This window comes from Micropterus salmoides, unplaced genomic scaffold, assembly GCF_014851395.1.
Source record: "Micropterus salmoides isolate LMB-PRFRI ecotype aquatic unplaced genomic scaffold, ASM1485139v1 Ms_hic_scaffold_15, whole genome shotgun sequence".
Taxonomy (NCBI): domain Eukaryota; kingdom Metazoa; phylum Chordata; class Actinopteri; order Centrarchiformes; family Centrarchidae; genus Micropterus; species Micropterus salmoides.
The window spans coordinates 33,784,487-33,804,453 of record NW_024040596.1 but is presented as its reverse complement, the minus strand read 5'-3'; the positions used below and the strand labels follow the sequence as shown (position 1 = coordinate 33,804,453).

The window sequence follows — 19,967 nt, the reverse complement described above, 5'->3', positions numbered from 1 at the left end:
GGATCGTAGAGTAAGAGTCTAGAAGATTAAGAAGAATCAATAAAAGTGATACATCCTGAAAGCTATGAAAGTCAAACATAGTAGGCTACGTAATGTGTGTGTACATAATGACGTGAAAATTAAGATATGCCACCGCTTACTGCTTTAAACTCCTGGACTTTCACTCTGGCTTGAAGATGTCGCAAGAGTTGTTCAGCTGTGAGACCTTTACTTTGAAGGTGACACAGGAAGCAGCGGTGTGTGAGTCAGCTCGGTGTTGCCAGCGCAGACAGCGTCAACGTCTCTACCTGCGGGCTGCTGAACGGCTGTTTTCGCTTTTCCTTCTCGGACTTTAAGACGACTATCGCAACTGCTGTGTGTTGGTAAGTCACTGAACAGTAAATATGAAGAGAGATACTGGCTCGTTTTTTGCTGTTAGCTAACACGCTAAGGTTCTAACTGAGTTAAAAGGTCAGAAATGTCCTTAATTTGTCAGCCAGCCTGGCACTAGGTCCTATAAATATGTGTGACGGTAGAATGACCTAAAGTTAACGTTTATTATGATTTAACGTTATTGGAAACTCTCTACTGTTGATAAAAGCATTCGTCAGGAAAGTGCTCATCTGTGTGGCTTGGGCTGCTTTAGGTCAATTACGCTGTAACGATAAGTTAGTAACGTTAGAGACAAATGACATAATTATTACATCAGCTCAAAATATGTAGTGTTAGCATATATATGAGCTTCTTAAGCTTGAAAAGTTGTATATTAGATAATCATTAAAAGATAAGAAAATAGCATTAGTTAAAAGCGTTAACGTGAATAAAGGAATGCTCTCTGTTTCAGGACAGGAACAATACAGTCTGTGGAGGGAGACATGCCGACCTTACCTGGTGCTTTATGACAACTAAAGGATGAACTCTTTACCTCTTGTTCTATATCTGTTGTACCTGTTTGATTCTGGTGAGTCAAGCAAGTTTACTCTGAGAAGTTGATTCAGTTTTGAATACCTCAGGTACCCCACTGTTATCAAAGCTGATTACTCAGGTGTGTCCTCCCAGGTGTCTTTGTACCTTGTGCTTTCTTTGTAGCTCAGATTGCGTCACATGTTCACACAGTGCTCAGTTCCCTTCCTGCTCCTGTCAATGTTTCTGTCGACTCAGTCAACTTCCGCCATGTCCTGCGTTGGGATCCTGGGCCCGGCACCCCACCAGGAACACAGTACATGATCATCAGGAGGTAATTACCTTGTCCACCACCTTGTCTCTGCTCTCATTTCCTACCACGCACGGCATGATGCCAGTTTCTCTTTGGGTTGGAGAAATCATAATGCATTCATTCTTTGATCCCAGGGCAGGGTATCGGACTCAACTATTTTGGTGCAGACTACAACATGTCTGTAGCCCCAAACACAGTAAAAGTAAGGGAGAGCAGGATAAGTTGTCACATGTGTAAGTTGTCATAAGTCCAACGCTAGAGGCTGGATCTCAGAAATCAATAAATAGGATATCATATTTGACTCCTTCAGCCATCTTGCACACAGGTGGGTGCCTGAATGCTTGCACCAAGCGGAGAGGGAGGGCTCGTGTTACTCTGCGCTGCACACACCCTGCAGGATTCCTGCACTTTCCGTCTTTGACGACAGGAAAAAATACATTCATTCAGTGTGCTGTTATAAATTGTATTGCGGCAACAAAGATAGGAGCATAATAAGCCTCTAATTTATTTGGAATTGGCAAGAGGAAATGTGTTTTTCAAGGAAAGAAGGAAATGAAGTCAGGAATGAAGGAAGATTTTACTAGGTCAGCTGACATTTTTTTCAGGTTTGCATACTGGTTTGCTGTGGCACATGAGCTGAAGTTAGGCCTGTGTGGGCAGAAAACGAGAACGCCAGTAAAGACTGGTTTACAGACTTATTAAAGCAGCACACAATGCTGTAGCTTCAACAGAGAAAACATTGACAATGTTGACAAAATGTACACAAATATGAGTTTGGACCAGGAGACACACGAAATGTTGATGAAACTGGGGTGACTTCTGTACATAATCCTGACAAAGTGGTCGCCAGATGTGAATATAATGAGTACAAAATATGTGCGACTTAAGACTTCCTTCTTTCATTTGGTATGATATTTATACCATTGTGATGTATGGTGCTCAATAAATGCTAGACAGTGTGAAAAGTGTGACAACATACCCCGCTCTCCCCTGCAGTACTGTCAAGTTGGACATGGAATATTTGGCCAAATTCGTCATCAAATCAAGAGTACATTACAAACGTACTTTTATTAAGGCAAAGGTCTTGCTTGTATTTGTTTGTCTTCTTTTTTTAATGAAACATATTTATCAACCTTTTCAGAAACAGTTATCAGGGCAAGGCACAGACAACAAAAGAAAATTCTAACCAGTGTTTCCCATACATTGATTTATTTGTGGCGGGTAAAATGGTTGCGCAGTACATGTATTCGCTCAGCATCTCCTCTCGTATAATCAGAAACAGATCTGTCTGTGAATTGAATGGTTGGTATCATGAACACATCTGCACAAATCTGTCCAACACAACGCTGTCAATGTCGGAAACACACCATCCTTCAAAAAAAACAAAAAAGTAAGCATGTAAGGAGCCTAGCTAATAAGGATGTCACCGGTTGTACAGTGTACACAGCTTTACATAGCTGATAGTCAGTAGCAGCTGCACCCCCTCCCCTCCAAGATACGTTGTCATTTTGTGGGAAACACTGCTAACATTTCAATGCGCTAATCAACTCACTTCACAACGTGCTAGCTGGAAAAATCATATGGGGGTGAAGCAAAGCCTAGATTACATCAAGGTATCATCCCAGTCCTTCTATAATGTCAGACAGCCTGTATACGATAATGACATCATATTTCTCTAGAAAACACATCACGCTGATTTTTTTGTGAAACTGCTCATCTTTTCTAAAGTAAGGCTGGGAAGTTCCACAGCATTCTTCTATTTTCCATTGACAGGCTATAGCTATACATTATTTTGCTTTTAAGAGACAAGTTTCTAATAATTAAATAATAATAAATATAGATAATAATTGTGTGGTACTAAAAACTGCATCTCATTTTTCCTGTTGTAATGTGACAAATAAATTTACCCTGTACCTTTTTTTGTTTTTTTTTTCAATCTTGTGATGGAGGAGCCATGTAACATGGTCAAACGCTGTAGAACAAGCGAAGATTATTTTGTCAAAACCCAAGTTTTAATTAATACATTTTAATTAAAGAAAATATGCCTAATATTTATACCATGTTTTCAGGACACATCCTGCTTCAGTACTTTTGCATTTGTACCTACTTATGATAGAGACATAACAGGAAATTATAAGAAAGAGAGATGGGAAATGACATGCAACAAAAGTCCCCTGCTGGACCCGAACCGGGGACATTGTGGTTCATGGTTAACACTTTAAACGCAGAGGCTTCCAGGACGCCCCCAGCCTTTGTACTTTTACACAGCGGAGGATTGCACGTTGCTACTTCCTGCGTATTCTAAGAATTACTATTGGATTTTGTTATATTGTAAGAATGCTGGCGGAAGTGTGCACTAGACAATGGGGCCTGTTTGAACTTCATAATTCCGCAGACATTAGAGCTGTTCATCATTAATCACTTGAAAATTAGGAAGTTCATTTTTTGGTAGAGATTCTTAAACAGGGAAATTATATATGCATACATACACACAAACATACCTACAACTAACTGAGCTAATTAGAAACAGAACTGTAAAATTTGGTCTTCCTCCAATTCTCTTTCCCACTTCCCAACCATAGATCTAGCTGTAGCAAGCCCTGTTGGAATGGTACTGGTGGTGGCCTCAGTGCTTATCTGGTCCCAGCCATTTGCACATTCATGTTCATAAAATTAAGGAAAGACGTTTATATTTTATAAAAATCCTTAACTTTACCTTTTACTATGTAAGTCAGTTTTTCTAGTGCCAGACTGCAAGACATCTCCTTAAACCACTAGTCCTCCATGTTCATATGGTCAGTGTAAAAAGGAGACCCGCAGTCTAGGATGCTTATTGTTCCATATAAAGTAGGTAAAGCTCTTCTTAAGCGTGGACAAAAAGGAGGCCAGTAGAGGAAGTGGGATGGACTGAAAGAGAAAGGAAAATATGTAGAAACCATGAATGTGTCCTATCAGAGGCATTAAACTCCATTGCCCCAGGGATTCTCCTGTGTCTTTCAGCAGGGGGTCATAATTGATTGGTATAATGTTTTCAACATCAGGGGTTATTTTAATTCCTATGTCAGTAAATCCTTCTGGGGCAGTAGCAAACTGTGTTTGGATTGGGGGGGGGGTGTTACTCCTTGTTGAATCTATTTAGAAATAGCCGATATTTTTTTCTGGCGCTGACTTTATAGCCTGAAAACAAAATCTCTTCAGAAGCCATCAGAGTGCATAATAAGGTTCCCAAATTTGTAAAAAATAAAACGACAACAACAAATGAGGATCTGTCCTATCTATAGTTATACCTGTGACTTCAGACAATTGACAGATGGCCATAACCAAGGGTTCGATGGCAAATAAAAATAGTAAAGGGGACATGGGACTGCCTTGGCGTGTAGACCTGCAAGACTTTGAAAACTGGTTTAGTGTAAAATAACTGAATTCATTTAAGACAGTTTTCCCCAAAACCAAATGTATTAAAGAGATATTTCCACTCTAGGCATCTAGTGACATGAATGCATGGTCTCTGGCATTTTTTTTAACATATAAAATAATAACATAACAGCCTGTGTATGTTATGAAATGCTTGTCTGCCCTGTTCAGACCATTTTGATCATAAGCGATTAGAATGGGGATGATAGTTTCTATCTGCCTTGCCCGGGCCTTGCACATTATGTTGGTGTCACATGACATTAAAACTATAGCACGGTACCATGTTCTTTCTTGGGGGGGTTTGAAATGACTGCAGATCGTAAGGATAGGGGTAGTTTTCCTTTCCCATAGGATTAATTAAGCATCTTGTTAAGCCATCAGGCCCCGGTACCTTTCCACTGCTCATGCTCTGTAACACATTTGATAGTTCTTCAATAAACAGTTTTATCAAGATTAGATTTAGCAATCAAAGCTGGTGTAAATACTTTAGTTGTTGTTTTTACAAAAGAAATCTCTAACTTTATTTGTTATCAGTGTGAATTTATTTGTCATGTTACATCAGTCCGTTTTTATCAGCCTCTCGAAACAATGGGATCAACCGCTATTTGCATTTTCACTCTCAGTACATGGTCTATCTGACAATCTGTGGCTGAGCGTCCTGATTGAATATGTGACTGCGGGGAACTTTTTCTCTCTTTAACCTCTGCTGTCTTTGGCCGTGGCTGAGGCGATGTGTCACAGTGGTGTTTGTTTCCATCTATTAGCATCTATTGTGGCACCTCGGTGTGTTTGCGATGCAGCTGTGACCACAGAGAGGCCGGCTGATTCTTTTAAAGGAACCAACGATTTTATCTTATAAAAAGCAATGAGGGTGTGTGTGTGTGTGTGTGTGTGTGTGTGTGTGTGTGTTTTTCAGTTTCAGATAATCTAGTCTTTTTTCGTTGTGATAGTTCACAATTCATTTTATATTTCCCTGCTTTGATTATGGATTTAATTGCTGCATTTAACTTGGAACAGATGATAATTCATCAGTCACCTCTTCACTGTCTTAATAAACTGTAAAAGATAAGTATGGGGATATCTCTCTGTTTTTCATCTTGTTAACAAATTGATTGAAAAGACCACTAAAGTAAATGTGGATTAAACCACAACTGAAAAGTCCCCAAAAATCATGGTTGTTTATTTATCAATATACAACCCACTGTTTTACAAGAAAATGACAAAAGGAAACAAATGCACTGTTAACTCCTCTTTCACTAAGGTTTCCTAAAAACTACAATAATAATAATAATCCTTATTTGTAGAGCACTTTTCAAAAACAAGTTACAAAGTGCTTTAACAAGTGTAAAGAATAATACAAAAAAATTTAATATAAAATTAGTAAAATACAATAAAATAAAAGGGATAAAATAAAGTCAAATAAGATCGGGAAAGGCTCTCCTATAAAAGTATGTTTTAAGAAGGGACTTAAAAGAGTTCACTGACTCAGCCGACCTGATTTCCTCGGGCAGGCTGTTCCAGAGCCTCGGGGCCCTGACAGCAAACGCTCTGTCCCCTTTAGTTTTCAGTCGAGACTCTGGAACAGACAACAGACATCTGCCCGAGGATCTCAAGGTACGTGCTGGTGCGTATGGGACTAAAAGGTCAGAAATATAACAAGGCGAGAGGCCATGAAGAGCTTTAAAAGTGATCAATAGAATTTTAAAGTCAATTCTAAAACATACTGGGAGCCAGTGTAATGAAGCTAAAATAGGAGTAATGTGGTCATATTTCTTTGTTCTGGTTAAAAGCCTGGCAGCTAAGTTCTGGACAGTCTGGAGTCGATCAATAGATTTTTGGGTTAAACAGGTGAAAAGGCTGTTGCAATAATCCAGGCGTGATGAGATGAAGGCGTGTAAAATGGTCTCGGTGTCCTTAAAAGTTAACATAGATAGATTTCCGCACTGCTTTAAAAAGTTAAGAAGACGGTTAAAATCAAATTTTGTCAGCTCAGACTGCTGAAGAGCTGTGTCATTTGTTCCGACATGGACTATCACTCTTGTGATGGAGGACGGGAGCGACGGCATCAGGTCCTGGAGTTTTTTAAAAATGACAGCCGTGGTGGCACCGGGGAAGCAGCGAGTGGTAGCGTTAAAGAAACGGAGGTTTCTGGTTATGGAGTCACCAATTATTAGTGTGGTTGGGGAGAAAAGAGGACGAGGAGATGCTGGTTGTTGGGATCCAGAGCAGGACTGAGCAGAATCTGCTTCAACACTGCGTGCGGACTGAGGATGGAGTGTGTGAGCTGCCGAGTGTTGTGTTGGAGTAGCAGTAACAGACCTGACAGAAGGGCTACCCGACGGTGCAGGGTAGAGACGGTCTCCGGAGCGTCTGAGCACAGCCTCCTTCAGGATCCTACGTCGGGAAGCGGAGGTTTTTGACCGGGATGACGGCCGCCGATCAAGTCCGGCGGCAGACCGGCGGCCCAGTGCAGGAGATGTAGCCGGTGGCGGAGATGCAACAGTGTCGGCCGGCACTGTGCGCCGAAAGAGATCCGTATCAGGGAGACTCGAAGCCGCAGGTGCATCCGCTGGATGGACCGGAGTGTCGTTAGACAAGGCTGCATAGCAGTTGGAGAGGCCGATGTCCGGAGGAGAGGCAGCCCCATCCGAGCCTCTCTTGCAGCCACGGACCACCACTTCAGCCCAGGTTGACTGATGCTTCGGAGTCGAGCAGGATGAAAGCCTGGGAAGACTAGAAGGGTCCCAAAACACGGTGTCCTGGATGTTGGCGGTTGCGCTAAGAGAAACAATCTAGCAAGCTACATCCATAAAGCCAGTCAGCAGGGAATCTTTCTCTTTGAGTTCCTCTGAAAGTCGTCGGATGTCTTCCATAAGGTCAGCAATCTTCTTGTTCGCTTTCTTAAGGAGTGAGCAGTCCTCAAGGGGCAGAGTTATCTCGGCTTGCATAGTCACCGGAGCTTTGTTGCGATCAGTAGCGTTGATCGCGTTTTTACGGTCATCTATCTTAAAATCCATGTCGGATGACTAAAATCCTTAACCCACGTAAAACTTAAATAAAGTTAAGTTAAATAAAAGGATATAAAAAATGTAACGAAAAAAGTGGATTAAAACTGGATAAGAGTCCGGTTCAAGACGGAGCTTCCGACAGGTGGCTACAGACGCCAACGCATGCGCAGAGTGCAGATTACGTCAGCAATTACATCAGAGATCTTACAATGTCCTACTGTTTCTGGAAATGATTGAGCCTCTTTAAAAATTAAACTCTGTAAATGTGAGCTGTTTCTAAAGCTGCATTTTCATGTTTGTGAAAACACAACATTGACTCTTCTCACCTTTAAAAACTGATTCCAGATCTACTTGCACATCCAGCAGTTACAGCAACATTTTGAATTGTGTTTGTAGCTGCCTGATGAATGTCAGTCCAACACTCACTCCTTTTAGCACTGTGTTGGTTTTCACCAAGAGAAATATCTGAGTCTTCTCTACCAAATGCTCCACTACATTCACCTGCTGGTTACCATATCTGCCGCTTGACACTGGGCAGATAACGTACAGTGGGTTTGTCAGAGCTTTCTTCCTGAGAAGAGTTGGTGCTGCGTGTGATAACAAGGTTTATTAGAGCAGAGTTTGGTGGCTGGAAAACCAGAAGCGAAAATGCTTAGAATAGCAATAAGGAGAATTACAGTACTGTTAATGTTACCCCATTCCCATTGCACATAGTCCTTATGTATAATATAAGAATTACTATATAAATATTGCTTATTGCAGTTTTAATGACATCACAAATAATAGAAAGAGATAATTGCTTTCTTCCCCGCGACCCGATCCCGGATAAGCGGATGAAGATGGATGGATGGAATTGCTTGCTTGCCACACTAGTATTAGCTGATCGTATTGTGGGGAGGTCTAAAGCAGCTGTAATCAATATTGCTAATGTTACTCTGTGTCTACATGTGTAGATGGGCAACTGTATGCTGACAAGTTTGACATACTGTTTGAACATAACAATGGCTGCATTCCATTTAGGTAAGCAAGTTCCAGGGCTCTGGTATTGTGCGTGCCCACTCACTGACATGGCTTACTGGGACACTTGAATGAAGCCATGACTCATTGGGCCCTCTGAAATCACAAACTTCATGTTTTCCATTTAAATTTTTCTGAATTCTTTGTTTTACATGCTGTCATCAGAGTGTGTAATCATGTAGTGGATGAATAAAATGAACACTTCAATAAGAAAATATTACAAATGTAATCAATATCAATGCATTATTTATGAGGAAAATTCACAATCAATGCATTGTTGCAGTACATGTAACATAGTACTGTGAATTGTCCTATTAAAAAGGTTATTACTATAGTTGATTATTGATCATTTCTTCTGCAGGACAGCCTTCATCTGCTGAAGACACCGTAATAATTTGGTCTGACGGAGGCAATGCTCCTCATGTTTACCAAGCTTGACCCGACATAGCTTTTTCAGAATTTCTGACTCTGCCCACACTGCCAGGAAGTCTTTTTGTTGTTGTTTTTACAGTTGATTCCATTTTTATTATCAAATTCCATGATTCCGTCCGTGTTTTCTGCATCACTGAACGTGCTGTAATATTCATGTTATTATTGACAGCTGTAATTTTCCTGCCATACTGACAACACTGAAGGCATTATAGAAAATGTTTGAACTCTCTTTCTTTTTGTGCAGGGTAAAAGGGAAAAATGGGAAACCGCTACCACATAATGTAACACAGACATCATTAAAGCTGAGGCTTCACCACTTCAAAACATATTACCTGATGGTCCAGGCATCCTACAACCAAACCCTGTCACCGGAGTCCAGCAAAGTCGTCTTCACCCCTTTTGAAGACAGTACGTCAACATGAGCATCTTTTGTGTTGTTAATTAATGACAATAATTTCTTACCAACAGAGTTAATCTTATTAATTCTCCCAGGGAAAGTGTAGGTTATTTATAGTAAACAACTTGTTTTAGAGAAATTTGGAAAGCTAAGCTAACTGTTAGCTAGTGCTACGGTCATCAGTCGGTGTGTTCCCATCCACAATCTTTATTCACATTTATCAATTTGCATATTAAAGAAGTTGTTTTGCTTGGTTGAGGTGGAAACGTCATCTCCATAAATGCCAAATGTGACAAAGTTAGCAAAGAAATCAAGATGGACATGAAGCGTGTTACTCACTCATGAAAACACCTGATCTGTGTGGAGTTGTGAGCAGATGAGTGTATGAACATGCCACATTCCCATCAGTTTTCCACATTGTTTTTGTCTCAGTGGAAAATGTCTAAGCTTTGACTGCTGCTCTTAATTATGGCATCTAATCCAATTTGCAGTAATGCTAGTGGATAGAGAAATGCGCATTTGTTTGATTCTGCTTTTGCAGATTTTCCGTCAGTCAACAGAAAATGAATTTTTTATTTTAATCTGATTATGTTTATAGTAATTTATCAAATAAAAACCTCCGCTCGTTTCAAATGTAGGAATCTGCTGCTGGTCTTCAGTCATGTAAATTCAATATCTTTGGATTATTAATTATCTTGTGCTCTGGGAAACTGTGGCTGGTGTGTGTCATCATTGTTACACATTTTATGGGTTCATTTAATTTCTTAAAACTCTGACATTGTTAGTTGAAGTCTTGATGTTAACTCTGGCTCCATGGATGCTAATAACGATGAACATGATAAACATCATACCTGCTAAACACCTTGTTAACATTGTTATTGTGAGCCTGTTAGCATGGTGACATTAGCCTTTACCTGCAAGCACGGCTGCACCTAAATACTAATGAATTCAATTTCAGACTTTAAAATGGCACCTTAGAAAAATAGCCAACTTTTGAAACAAGCAAATAATCATATTTTATAATTTTTAAACTTTTTAACTTTGGTCATGCTTACTTTGCACCTACCACGCCGTTGTAATAATTCACAAAATGTGACTTCAATATAACAAAGTAAATGTACTAGGCCTACAACTAATTGCAGTGTTGATCAATCTGTTGATTAGTTATTTGGTCAATAAAATGTCAGAAAATTTTGAAAAATGTCGATCAGTGTTTCCCAAAGGCCAAGATGATGTCCTCAAGAAGATATTCAGTTTAGTGTCAAAGAGGAGGAAAGACACCAGAGAATATTCACATTTAAAAGGCAAGAAAGAATTTGGACTTTTTTTAACTCTCAAAAAGATTAATTGATTATCAGCGTAGTTGTCGATCAATTTAGTAGTTCAAAACTAATTAGTAGTTGCAGCTCTAATATGTACTGTATATCAGGGCAAGCAACATGAGCCTTGATGAGCTTTCCAACTAATCTTGAATTTTACATCAGTTGCTCGAGTTTGACTAAAAGTACAGACAGAAATAAGCCTCCAGATTAGCTGTGGTAGCTAACCACAATGTACTTCTTGTCAGGATCACTGGGTGCGCAAAGCAGGAGAGAGCCAAAACGCATGACACTGTGAGCTGAGATTGAGTTCCAGGGTTTATTAATCCCAAGCATGACAAACAGAAGCAACACAGGTGACTGGGATCAGGGTTAACAAGGCAGAGAGACAGAAGGAAAAAACAGAGTGACTGGATGACAGGCAGATACTGGAGGTGAGCAGACATCACACAAGTACTGAACACTAAACAAATCAAAGTAAGAAGAAACAGATCAGAATAATGAAAATAACAAACTAATCCAGATCACAACTAAACAAGGAACACAGACCAAAGCTAAGACTTGAACAGAACTCAGGACAGACATGGGCAAAACACAGAAGTACACAGACCAGGAGTAAACACTTAAGACATGAACTAAGGCACAGGACTAAGAACTAAAGACACAACCTAGGAACTAAGATACAAGAAGACAGATATGAAGTAACTTACAGATGCGGACTCACAGAGACTAAAGCAGAATGAACAAAATCAGATTAATAAAACTGGCAGAGAACATAAGTGACATCTAACCAACAGACGGAACCCAAGCATGGTGGTGGGAAACTAACACATGAGGGACAGGAACAAAACTAAAGTACTAAGGCAGACACTGAGATAACAGGACAGAACAGAACCACCACACAGAACAAGCAGAAGACTGGATAAAAGACCACAGACAGACCGGACTGAAACCCAGACACAGAGAAACCAAAATCAAAACACCGAGAAGGCATGGCCAAAATAATATAACACAGACAAGCTCAGGGCAGGATCGTGACACTTCTGGGACTGGAATCTTACCCAGGCCTTCACAATTATCAAAAAACCATACAAAAATTACATGCTGGCTAGAAAGGACTCAAACATTGGAAAGAAGCAGTTCACTCTAGTTCACATTTTCACCTCAACTGAGCCATGGGTCTAAATATTGGATGCATCCTGAAAATGATTTGAAACATTTTCAATTCAATTCAAATTAGCTTTATTGGCATTTGAAACATTTAAAAAGACTGAAAACAAACCGCAGCAGAGTGAACATACACTTTGGATGTAAGGCCTGGGATTTAATTTCACATCCCACCCTTTCCAACACTGCTTTTAGACTTCAATGAATGAAGCAGAACATGAATCGATTTCAAAAGAACATGTTTTCTTCTTGTGAAAAGCTAAAATAGGTCCTCCACAACTCTCACTGACTGGATGTGGCAACTGCATTCAAATCAACATTTCACTGCCTGAGGCAGACGGACAGTCAGGAATCCCTGACATCCAGGAATTATACGATGCTGATTTCAGAGTCTCGTGGAGGAAACATAACGCAACAGTGGTAAGAAATCAATTTGGTTAATATGTTAATTCACACATTTCTTCTGATGATTCTGAACTGTATTGTGTGTGACAAGTGTTCCATTTAATTTAACTCCTCTAAACCTGTATATAGATACAACTGGTCAACCAAATATTTTCCAAAAGCAGAGCGTCTCTGGAAGAAGAAATAGTCTGGTCGGGTGTGTGTCAGGTTAAACCTGAGTAGGTAGAGGCAAGGAGTTACAGCAAGTTGGATGATATAGTATTGGACTTGGTTCAAAATTTTATTCATCTCAAATTCTTGTCATGTTTGTTTTTTTGCAATGCTTCTTAGTGTGATTGCTATTTTGAATACTGCACCTACTAACTGAGGTGATGTCTACCTGCCAAGAGACTTTTTTCCTGCCAGTCATCGTTTCAGCTTGTCAAAGCAAGGTCTAAATAATAACATTCATGTGGCTCCATTCCATTAAGTTTCCCAGTAAGCTATGTCAGTGAGAGGTGAACATGCACATGCCCTGGAACTGGATGCAGCCATCATTAGTATTAATTACATGTGCTTTTCCTGCTTTGACAAATCAAATTGTCTGCCATGAGTCCATTTGTATAACAGATCCACTCACTCCTTCAGCTTTAACTTAACACCATACGATGATTTCTACACACAGAGCAGCTCTGCCTCAGACAAAAAATGTTTAAACTAAAATTCTGAACTTCTCTTTGGAATGGAAACGGTGCCATGTGCAACCTCAGTTAGTCTGTTTCGGTCACATTCCCCATGTAAACGGGAAGGGAAAGGTGAAAACTTTTTGTCATATGTTCAAAGGTTTTTTTGATCCCATTGATGTTGCCTGACTGCCCAGGCCGAAAACCAAGATTTAAATCCAATATTGTGACCTAATCACACAGTAGTGCTGGGGTCGCAGGTGAGGCTCAAATGGCAATAATTCTAATCAAGTTATTTCTCAATATTTGACCTGCAGGAGTCCTTCAAAACAAAAGACAGGAATTTAACAATTGAGAACCTACAGTATGGTATGGAGTACTGTGTGCAGGTGCACACAGAAGCTTATCTGAACAAAAACACCATGCCTTCTGACTGGAAGTGCACCTTCACTAGCATTGTGGAGCGGAGCAGAGGTGAGCTGAACTTTTGGAGCTGATGTTTATGCTGCTGCGACCAGGGGCGTAGTGGGACACAAATTCAGCCCTAGCACTGTAGCCACACAAGCCCACATTACCACACATCCCCACTCACAAACACACATTCACTACTTACATTTATGTACAGATGGTGAAATAATGTAAGCAGCACCGTGTGTAACAGATTTGTAACATTTCATGTATGCGACTGACAAACAATGCTCAATAGTTTTAAAGAGCACACGTTTAGAACAAGTTTACATATACTCTCCATCTGAGTATGTTGTAGAGTCTGTGTGCCGTGTGTCAGCTGATACTGTCATACTCTACTGTAGAGTTAATTACAAACCCAAAGTATGTTTGTGTGTCACTGTTTTCTTCCTAGCGCTAATTTTGAGTGAATGTACTAATTTGAGTAACCTCTGATTGGGTTGGTCAGCCCATCTCGGGACCAGGTGATCAGTGTTTCCCACAGAATGACAGTTTATTTCTTTTTCTAGTAACTTAGGTTATGAAATTAAATGACACTGCAGTCACGATTTCCACCTGCAGTCCTGCTTTCAGCCACAGGTGCACCGCATGAGGATTGTTAATGAGGAAGCCTATCGAAACCTGCTTGTAAAATATCTGCAGTGTCCTTGTCTTAGAACGGAACAGATAGCATCTCTCTCTGTGTTTCTCTACAAAATACAAAAATGGGTTGCCAAGTATATTTGGGCGGCCGTTTACATACTTGGGGGCCCGCCTGAGTAAAGTCCATGTGTGGAAAACATTGATATTATTAATCTGACCGGCCCACCCCAAAACAAATGGTCAGTCTTCACTGGCTGTGACAGTGTTATGGTTTTGAAGATTATGAGCTCTATTTTTGTGAATAAAGGGCACCATGATGTCTGCCAAAAGCACCTGATGTCTCTTTTTAAGTTGAATGAATAAAGTGTGGTATAATGTGGCAGGACATTGATCCATACAATAACTATCTGGAGTAAAATAACACCATGATGCCAAAGGTAAAATAAATTAAAACAAAAGGTGGACTAAAATCTGTTAAAAAGGACATGACTGGTAGGAACTGAAAGTTACCAAAACCGTCACAGGCAAGGAAAATGCCAGTTTGCTAATGCATTGTGTGTGTGTGTGTGTGTGTGTGTTTTCAGGCCCTCTTGTTGTAGGTTCAGTTGCTGCTCTTCTGATGTTAGTTGTTGGTGTCCTGATGACCTCCATGTTTTGCCTCTACTACACTGGACTCCTTTGTAAACAGAAACTGCACAGAGCATTAATTGTAAGAAACCTCTCACTCTCTCAGTTCAGTTCAGTGTGCTTTATTGGCATGAATGTTTCTCTCTCTGTCACACTTTCAATTTAAAACAAACACATTTTCTCACTTATTTTTAGTTACAGTTGTGTTCAAAACAATAGCAGTGTGTTGAAAAAAGTGACTAAAGGCCCAAATCCTTGAAAAAGCCTTTATTTCTATACATGCAAATGCATTGGGAACACTGCACATTCTATTCAAAATCAAAACATGAAGGAAAAAAATCATTCAATTTGTCATTACTTACACAGAAAGTGAGGAAAAAGAAATATTAGACTATTCAAAAAAATAGCAGTGTCTGCACATTTCTTAACAAACTCAAAAATTTACTGTATAAACTGAAAAATGCTTGAAGATTTAGCTTTCCTGTCAATCACAGAACTAGTATTTAGTTGTATGACCACTGTTTCTCAGAACTGCTTCACATCTGTGTTGCATGGAGTCAACCAACTTCTGGCAACTGTGAACAGGTATTCCAGCCCAGGACGATTGGACTACATTCCACAATTCCTTAGCATTTCTTGGTTTTGCCTCAGATACAGCATTTTTGATGTCACCCTACAAGTTTTTTATTGGATTAAGGTCCGGGGATTGGGCTGGCCACTCCATAATGTTAATCTTGTTGGTCTGGAACCAAGATGTTCACTTACTGGTGTGTTTAGGGTTGTTGTCTTGTTGAAACAACCATTTCAAGGGCATTTCCTCTTCAGTATAAGGCAACTTGACCTCTTCAAGTATTTTGATGTATTCAAACTGGTCCATTATCCCTGGTATGTGATAAACAGGCCCAACACTGTAGTATGAGAAACATCCCCATATCATGATGCTTGTGCCACCGTGCTTCACTGTTTTCACAGTGTACTATGGCTTGAATTCAGTGTTTGGGGGTCGTCTGACAAACTGTCTGCAGCCCCTAGACCCAAAAACAACAATCTTGCTTTCATCAGTCCACAAAATGTTGCGCCATTTCTCTTTAGGCCAGTCAGTGTGTTCTTTGGCAAATTCTAACCTCTTCAGCACATTTCGTTTTTGCAACAATGGGACTTTGCGGGGGCTTCTTGCTGATAGCTTGGCTTCGCATAAGCGTCTTCTAATTGTTACAGTACTCACAGGTAATTTTAGACCTTCTTTGATCTCCCTGCTGATCATTGGCTGAGTCTTTGCCATTCAGGCTATTCTTCATTCCATTCGAGTAGTAGTTTTCCGTTTTCTTCCACATCTTTCTGGTTTTGGTTGCCATTTTATTCTGCATTTCTTTATATCTTTTCCCCTCTCCAGTCAACTTTCTAATCAAAGCTGTTCTTCTGAACAATGTCTGGAACATGACCTCACAAATTGAGCTCCACACTGCTATAATTTTGAACACGCCCAAGATTTGTTTTTGACAATATAATGGAGGTTAGTGGAGGTCAGTATAAACATGTGATCTATATCTGGTTATCTGATCTGAATTAGGAAAAACACATGTTAATGCAGGAGAAACTGAGCTGCGAATGTTTTGCAGTCAGAATCGAATTAAATCAGCCAAAATACACAATTTGACAATCTGTGTTGGGCAAGTTCCTTTCAAAATGTAATACATTATCAATTACTAGTTAGTCATTTGAGAGTAACTAGTTATTTTACAATATTACTGTCTCTGAATTGTAATGCTTTACATTACTTCTGCTTTACTTTGAGTTACTTTCACTGCTGTTTAATGGATGCATGATTCTGATAGTAAGATGTGCTGCATAGGTGGGTTCTAGTGATGTGCAGTTATATCCACGGATCGGGTAGGTCTTTGTCATAAAAATTAACCCTCTGATTAATAGCGGGGGCGGGAGTGGGGGTAGGATGATTGGTATCCCGATTACGATAGACACTGTTGCATTTACGCACGAGGTACAGCAGCATAACGTCACTGGTTATTTGATTCTCCCGACACTTCGGCAGGATCAGTCAGGATGGATTGACAGCAGCTTCTCAGTGTTGGTGAATTATTAAAAAATAAAAAATAAAAACACCAATTAATTTCTGGTTAAAATGCGTTGTAACGCATGATTGTAACGGGTATAATATTACCAATTCTTTAAATTATATTACTGCGTAACCGCAAAAAGCAATACATTGCTCTACTCTCAACACTGTTGACAATGATACCTTCACACAGGACAGCTACAGTTACAACAGTGAGGGCTGGAAACACAGTAGCTCACTGCAGAAGCACGAGTGAAGATAAATCAATGTTTTATTTCCAAAATCTTAATTCATAAATGCAGTTCACTCTGAGCTCCTCCCTCCAGTAGACGCCTCGGTTAACAATGCAGAATGCAGCGCGAAGATCCGGCGCCGCCACCGGGTCTCCTCCAGAACTCCCTGTTGCTCAGCAGCTGTCCCTCCGCTCTGCACGATGTCCCTGTCCTCTGCACACAACTCTCCGAGAAGCCGTCGATGACATCCGGACAGTCTGAACGCTGAACGGCGATCGTAACACAGCCTCATGTGAATTTCACGGTCAAAAGACAAAAAAAATCCACCTTGCGCAGTGAAGCGTTGCCTGCGATTTATCACGTGGTCGCGCACTTCGCATCGCCGGCAGCACTCCACCTGGCACAAAAACCACTCCCTCTGCCCCAGCACTGGCATGGCGTGTGTGAAACCAGCATTAGACCTCAGCCAGCACCATGACTTCATTTGGGTGAATAGATGAGAGCTTACTGTTTAGGGATGGTGCATCTTTGAGTTGGCACTGTACTACTTACTTTCTCCTCTGTCTTTGTCTCTCTGTTCCCTGTTTGCCACTCTAGATGACTCAGTACCGAGACAACATCCTGACAACAGAGAGAATAATCCCTGATCCGATCTCCATCAGCTCAGAGAGCGACAAACGGAGGAAGCACAACAATCCCACTCTTCCACAACCTGCCACCAGGGGCGCTAACGCGGAGGGGGAGGGGGAAGAGGAAGGGACACATGTCTACATGGATAGACCTCAACAGCTTTCCTCAGGTGAAAGCTCCTGTCGGGACTCTGTTTATGTGGCGGGGAAGAGCGGGCCGGGTGCACCGGGGGACTCTGTTTTGACAATGGAGGCGGAGGTACCGGACGCAGAGTTTGAGGTTAAGGTCACACATGTGGCGCTTGATCAAGATGAGGCCAAAGGTGAAGGAGCAGAGGTTTCCATACCTGGGGTGGTCCAGGGGCATGTCATAGATACGGTGGAGGAGGAGGAGGAGGGGAAGGAGGAGGTGGAGGTGTGTGACAGCTCAGGCAATATCAATCTGTTCTCTGTCACCCTCGCTGCACTGGCTGTGTGTGAGAAAAAGGAGAAAGAAGTGGAGAATACAGAAGACTCTCTCACAGAGTTTTTGAAACCATCCAATCAGGAGCCTTTACTACCCACGGGTTTAAAGTGGACTTTGAGCCACACAGACTTTCCAACTGAGTCAGATGATCAAACATCTGTGCCATTAATGTTACCTACACAAGAAGACTTTACTGGGTTTGAAGGCAGACGTGCAGACACTTTGTCTGACTGGTGTGATGATTAGACACAGGAGGAGGAGGAATATATAAGACACACATGATATGTTGATGTATGAGTATCATTAATGAATTTCTTCCCAATAGGTACATTGCTTTTTATTAAAGGAAAAGTCCAACTGAAATATTAGCAGAAGTTAGGGAGGTTGATTTTGTTGTTTTATTCATAAGGAAAGGCAAGGCCTCAGCACATCAACACATTTCCCCTGCAGCTATAATGTCATAGCAGCCACCTGCATTTTGACAGTTTTTGAAGGCAGCAGAGATGCATAATGCTTCAATTAACTCATCATCCAGTCTTTTGCTTATTACCACTTCTATTCAGTTATTTAGAAAGAAAGTGTATTTCAAGACCAGTCCATTTTTGAATTACCAAATCTCAGAGTACAATGCCAGAAAAGTTAAGGAAAGCTAAATATTTATCTGCATCATCAGTCTGAAAGATGAAATGGAAACAAACAGCATTTTGCTAATGTTTGAAAAAATGCTGACATGCCTCAATATTAAACTTCTGTAGTATTTACCAGTCTCCACTATAAGTCCTGACTGTAGGTGATGAGCACGTGGTTCTTGCAAATCCTCAGTCCTCATTGTTTTGTTTACTTTTGCAAGCTGCTATATTTGTGCGCCCATTCACCTTATGCAAAGTAAAATCACCAGATCAGAAATATCCCTCTTAATGATACAGCACTGCCTGAAAGGCCAAACAAATAAAGATGCCTCATGTAAGCCAAAGTCATCACCCCACATTTAAGGGAGATATCGTTCTTCCTCACAGCAGACATGTTGGCCTGTCATATTAGGAAAGGCACATGTGTTAATATGTGTAATAACATTGACATTAGCTCTTTTATATTCAGGAGTCCCAGTAAGCCATGACACAATACCAGGGCCCAAAAAACTGAAGCAGATAAATAGAATGCAGCCATCATTTTATTATTTACATCTGTGCTCTTGTTCTGTTAAAAAGGCTAAATATTGTGTGGCAGAGATGCCCTGGCCTACATGTCATATTCTACAGACTTAAGAAAACGTCTTTGTTTGGTACAGAACCTTACAAAAATCACACCGTAATTAATTCAAATATGTTTTTCAGTGAAAATGAGAATAATGATCATTCTCCTTGTTGTAATTCATATCACAATATCAGTCAATACCGCAAACAACCATCCTCTGTGTGAGTATGACAGCTGAAGTTTAAAATGGTACTGCGCCTCCCTCCCCTGTGTTCTGCTAGGTCACGTGATTTCCTACCAACAGCCTCATGAGACGCTGCCTTCACGAACTGCTGTACAAATGTCAATTATCTCTAACAGCAAGACCCCAACAGGAGCTAAAGGTTTTTGTGATATTTTTTTCCGTGTTATCCGAGATGGGGAAACGCTTCTTGGGGAAAAGCAGCTGGGAATGTATGCTGTCTCTTCATTTTTTATGTGTAAGCCTTATGTTTTTTATGTTGTATATTACCACTTGAATTGTATATGTCAGTTTTTCAACCTAAATACATTCCCGATATACAACCTCATACTTCCATATAGATGGAGCTGCTTTAACAGTGGATCTGCAAATTAAAGCAACCTGTTCCCGAAAATCTATTAGTATTGTTGTTGTGTCATTATTAATGAAGTGTGCAG

At 40.5% G+C, this 19,967-nt stretch overlaps 1 protein-coding gene across 5 annotated transcripts; it reads left to right on the top strand.

Annotated features, from left to right (window-relative positions):
* The first annotated feature begins 205 nt into the window (after window positions 1-205).
* Window positions 206-19,928, top strand: LOC119903521 (interleukin-20 receptor subunit alpha-like). Of its 5 annotated transcripts, none has more exons than XM_038719759.1 (8): window positions 206-362; window positions 824-940; window positions 1,141-1,216; window positions 9,311-9,474; window positions 12,209-12,369; window positions 13,334-13,490; window positions 14,651-14,775; window positions 17,598-19,928. In XM_038719759.1, exons 2-8 carry the CDS (start codon window positions 892-894, stop codon window positions 18,339-18,341), a joined length of 1,476 nt encoding a protein of 491 aa, XP_038575687.1. In that variant the 5' UTR covers window positions 206-362; window positions 824-891; the 3' UTR covers window positions 18,342-19,928. The 5 variants fall into 5 exon arrangements, with proteins under 5 accessions (XP_038575687.1, XP_038575686.1, XP_038575684.1 ...); XM_038719758.1 differs by having other exon boundaries at window positions 1,069-1,216; XM_038719756.1 differs by having other exon boundaries at window positions 1,039-1,216.
* Window positions 19,929-19,967: the final 39 nt, after the last annotated feature.